The 4691-nt window shown below is 38.3% G+C and overlaps 1 protein-coding gene across 5 annotated transcripts in view; it reads left to right on the top strand.

Annotated features, from left to right (window-relative positions):
* faima (Fas apoptotic inhibitory molecule a) overlaps positions 1 to 3155 on the top strand; it is a 30660-nt gene extending 27505 nt beyond the window's left edge. For 4 of the 5 annotated variants that reach the window (XM_043693982.1, XM_043693981.1, XM_043693980.1 and 1 more), the window contains exon 5: positions 2092 to 3155. In XM_043693982.1, coding sequence (XP_043549917.1) covers positions 2092 to 2241 — 150 coding nt within the window. In that variant the 3' untranslated portion in view covers positions 2242 to 3155. The remainder of the gene's footprint in view (positions 1 to 2091) is intronic. The other variant, XM_043693983.1, reaches the window with a different exon arrangement.
* The last annotated feature ends 1536 nt before the right edge of the window (positions 3156 to 4691 follow it).

Here is a 4691-nt window from a genome sequence, read left to right as displayed (position 1 = left end):
GGGGCTTTTCCTTTTATAAGCTCCACATTTTTAATGTGCTCATCCCCTGCAGTTTCCTTCCCCATTCTACCCTTCCTAAATCTTTCCTAATTGCATCGTAATTTCCCTTCCCCCCCCAGCTGTAACTATTGCTCAGTGGAGTACACCTATCCCTTTCTATGACTAAAGTAAACCTGACAGAATTGTGATCACTCTCTCCAAAGTGCTCACCTACTTCCAAATCTAACACCTGGCCAGGCTCGTTACCCAGTACTAAATCTAAAGTGGCTTCGCCTCTTGTAGGTCGGTCCACATACTATGTCAGGAAACCCTCCTGCACACACTAGACAAAAACTGACCCATATATAATCCTCGTACTATAGTGATCCCAGTCAATATTTGAAGTCCCCCATGACAACTACCCTGTCTCTCTCACTCCTATCGAGAATCATCTTTGCTATCCTTTCCTGTTGGTAGAAGCAAAGTCCTTGATTTTTTTTTAAGGCAGAGGGAGATGAATTCTTGTTAAGCAAGGCATGAAAATTTGTCAGGTTTTGACAGAAATACAGATTTAAGGTTAAAATCAGATTATTGATTATGATGACTTTATAGAGTGATAGAGCAGGCTTGATGTTTTTAAATGGCCTACTACACTTGTTTGTCAGCTTGTGTACCAACTGGTACTTCAGTCTGCAGTCAACATCTTGGGAGGGAGGAATTGGAAAAATAAAAGGAACATTCTCTGAATGTGAACAATTACTCAATGACAACTTGTTTGCCAATGCAAAATATTCAGGTCATAAGTAACTAAATAAAAGTTTTCATGATCAACCATATTCATGAAATACATCTAAATGAGATACACAATATAACCACTTAATTTCATCAGTAATCTTCTCAGATTGCTATTCTGGTGTGTCATTTCATTGAGATGTGAGTACCTTTATCTGAATTAAAACATCGCTTTATTGTTTTCCTGCTTGCCTAATCTACTGCAAAAATCTACAGCTTTGAATAATGTGAAACCATGTCAAACAATGCCAACTATTTAATGGCATTAGCAAGGAGATTTTGAGGTGTGTTTAACTTTAACAAGTTCAGTTAATCTTTATTTGTTTAGGAAATGGTAAGTGGGCTGAGAATTTTAACATTCCCCAGTCCATATCATGGTTTGGAAAGGTGGTTAGCTGGGCATTCTTCATATCTTGTGTCACCATCACACTCAGCCTCTTCAAAAATGAACCATGCAAGTGTGTGTAGAATCCAGGGCTTGACCACATTATGTAGTGTTTGGTAGCATTGTTGGTTATTCTGTATTTAAGACATTCAACTGAGACAAAATGATCTCTAAATACTGCTGTATTAAGACCAGTATTCCATTGATGTCCTAGTAAGAAGAGACTTACAGGTCACCTATCTCATACTTTCCTGTTTATGGATCATTACACAAATTCTAAAAGTCTTTAAAACATTAGAACCTTGGTCAGTGCATTGAAGATGGAGTTGGGATGTCATTTTGCAGTTGTACAGGACATTAGTGAGGCCACTTTTAGAATACTGTGTTCCATTCTAGTCTCCCTGCTATATGAAAGAAGTTGATAAACTTGGAAGGGTTCAGAAAAGATTCGCAAGGATATTGCCAGGATTGGACGATTTGAGTTTTTACGAAGGCTGGGGCTTATTTTCCCAGAGAATCAAAACCTGATAGAGGTTTATAAAATCATCAGGGGCAAGAATACGGTGAATAGACAAGGTCTGTTCCCGGTGTAGGGGAGTCCAAAACTAGAGTGCACAGGTTTAGGGTGAAACAGAGAAGCTTTTAAAGGAATGTGAGGGGCAGAGGTTGGTGCATACATGGAATGAGTTGCCAGAGGGAAGCAGTGGAAGCTAGTACAATTACAACACTTAAAATACATGAATAAGAAGAAGTTAAAGGGATATGGTCCAAATGCTGGCAAATGGAACTAGATATGTTTAGAATATCTGGTTGGCATGTTTGAGTTGGATCGAAGGGTCTGTTTCCATGCTGTACGACTCTGTGACTCTAAGCATGAGGTTCAATATTGAAACAAGTCCCTTTGTTTACCTGAACCATTTTTATTAATTTTATAGGGCGAATTTGTGGATGATGGCACTGAAACTCACTTCACTATTGGTAACCATGACTGCTGTATCAAAGCTGTTAGCAGTGGTAAACGAAAAGAAGGAATCATCCATACTCTTATTATGGATGACCAGGAAATCCCTGAATCTGCTGAGTGACTACCTGTACATCAACCAATCAGAAGAACAACTTTTCTAGAAAAATTAGGTTATTCAGTTGCCATGCTATCATTCATGCCACAATATGAAGAAATACTACTCCTGAAAATGTCAATTTGAGAAAATGCATTTTCTGTACAATAATCACACTTCAATGATAATTAGAATTACTTGGTTGACCTAAACTTACTGTGTTGCTATCAGACCATTTATGAATAACTATAGTTTTGGGCTATTCCCTGTATTTAAAAGCAAATGGTATATGCTGCTGGTTTAGGGTGTAGATCAATAAAACACTTCATTCAAGTAATGAATTATTATTTTTTTTAAAATGAAGCATATCATGTTAATTTTCACGTTTTTAGTTTTAATGATTTAATTCATTCTTTCATAGTATAAACTAGTTTCCACTATTTTGTGACAATAGACCTCAAATCCATTTCTTCTGGCATTAAATACCATAGAATCATTTGAAAAATAAAAATATAATTCAGTAATTTTTCAAATTGCACTGTGCACTTCACATTATGAAAAAGCACAGCTACATTAAATAGATTGCAATTACTTAGTAAATGTGCATTTTATTTTTGTGACTGTGAGGTTGACAAACATTAATATGGGAACAGATGGCTTTCGGGTAAATGCTGTTCTGTTGATACATATCTACATTGAAATCAATATCTTGTCTGGTACAACAATATTTGGCCAGATCAAATTTTGTTTTTAAACTGTTGCTCCCGAAACAAGAGTTTATGTTAAAGTTTTGAACAGTTTCATGTAAGTAATCCTGTTTGCCTCAATACACTGAAAAAAGTATGGGCCCAAGTAGGTATAATGTATTAGTAGACTTTCTTTATATGGAAGATTTTTATGATATGGATTTTTTTAATACAAATAAATGTTTTTGCATTGGACTGGTCTGATTTTTCTATAAGCATGAAACAATTTATTTAAGTATCTCTTTATGGTTTTTAATGTAGATTTCTACTTTACTGCAATTCTCAAAGTAGGTCAAATATGTTCCAAATTGCAGAAAAACTAAGTAAAATTTCAGAAGAGTATATTGTATTGCATTTATCACAAATGCAATTATAATATTCAGGCCCTCTTCACTCCCCACTTCCCAATCCCTCCCTGTCCAAAACACCAGGCAAATCCAAATCCAGTTCCCAAGGTTGTCTCTGACCTGGGCCTTGCAACCCCAAGCAGTACCGAGGCGCAATTCAGCTGCTAATGGGATTGCTAGACATGATGGCCAATTCGATTGGCTGGCATTTCTCAAGGGCAAGATTTCCTCCCACTGGGGACTGAATTTCCCACTGTATGTTCATTTGGCACACCAGCGGGTGGGGGTAGGTTTCTTTTTCTGTTGAATATAAAACTGGTATACAACTCTTGTAACTAAAGTGGTGAGCAGTTTACCCACCCCTCACTATGAAATTCAGCCCATGAGTTTTCAGGACTGAGTCCACCCCAGCTGCCATTCCAACCCCACCATTGTGTTTTATCTCTTTACCCCTTACAACTTTCTCCCTCTCCCACAAACTATTATTGTCTGTCTTCTAATACCGAACACACATTTTAATCCGGCACCATATAACTCTGCAACTTCAAACCTTCTCTCCCACCTTCATTCTTCAATCTCATCTTTTTAAAGTATAATTCCTGAAATTTAACTGGGCTTTGCTGCAGCACGGGAACACCTAGGATGGAATCTTTCATATGAGAGCAATATGCTGTATTGAAATGGCAAACAACTAGAGGTTTGAGGTCATTCTTATGAACAGATTTAGGATTCTCAGCAAAGTGGTCACCCAGTCTGTGTTTGGTTCTGCCAATATAGAGGAGAGCTCGTTTGTGAGCAGTGAATATGGTGGAGTATTGCATGGTTTTTTTGTAATCATAAGTATAACTGAAGTGGGAGATGGCACAGGGCAGGGTGACACTAGGCAGGGCAGGGCACACAGACACACAAGATGGCCACTGAGCCAGAAGTTGGCCACTTGACACAAGATGGCAGCTGGAGAGAGACAGCAGAGCAAACACAGATGCTGTCTGGGGCTGCCATAATGCCAGTACAATGCATCACAACCTGATTGATTGATTGGTTTAGGGCATGTTGGGGAGACAATACACACTAGTAGCATCCACTGCCTGCAGAAGTGTCTGGGTCCAGCCAACATCTTTGATAGAAATGCTGACAATTTGATACGGATTCAATACAGAGTGATAATAGCCAGGGCTGCAGTAATCGTCCTTCTCAGGAAGAGCGATTAGCGCTCATTACTACAGCAATGGACTTCCGTGCAGACATTGAAACTGACGACAACTACGCTGAAATTAACAAAGGCTGCGCTGGAACTGACAATGACTGCACCAGAACTTAACAATTCTTCAATGTTTACCATAAGCCATATTACAAATACAATAACCTCATCACTGACCTATTA

The sequence above is a fragment of the Chiloscyllium plagiosum genome, chromosome 7 (assembly GCF_004010195.1).
Source record: "Chiloscyllium plagiosum isolate BGI_BamShark_2017 chromosome 7, ASM401019v2, whole genome shotgun sequence".
NCBI lineage: Eukaryota > Metazoa > Chordata > Chondrichthyes > Orectolobiformes > Hemiscylliidae > Chiloscyllium > Chiloscyllium plagiosum.
This window is presented reverse-complemented; position numbering and strand designations above follow the sequence as displayed.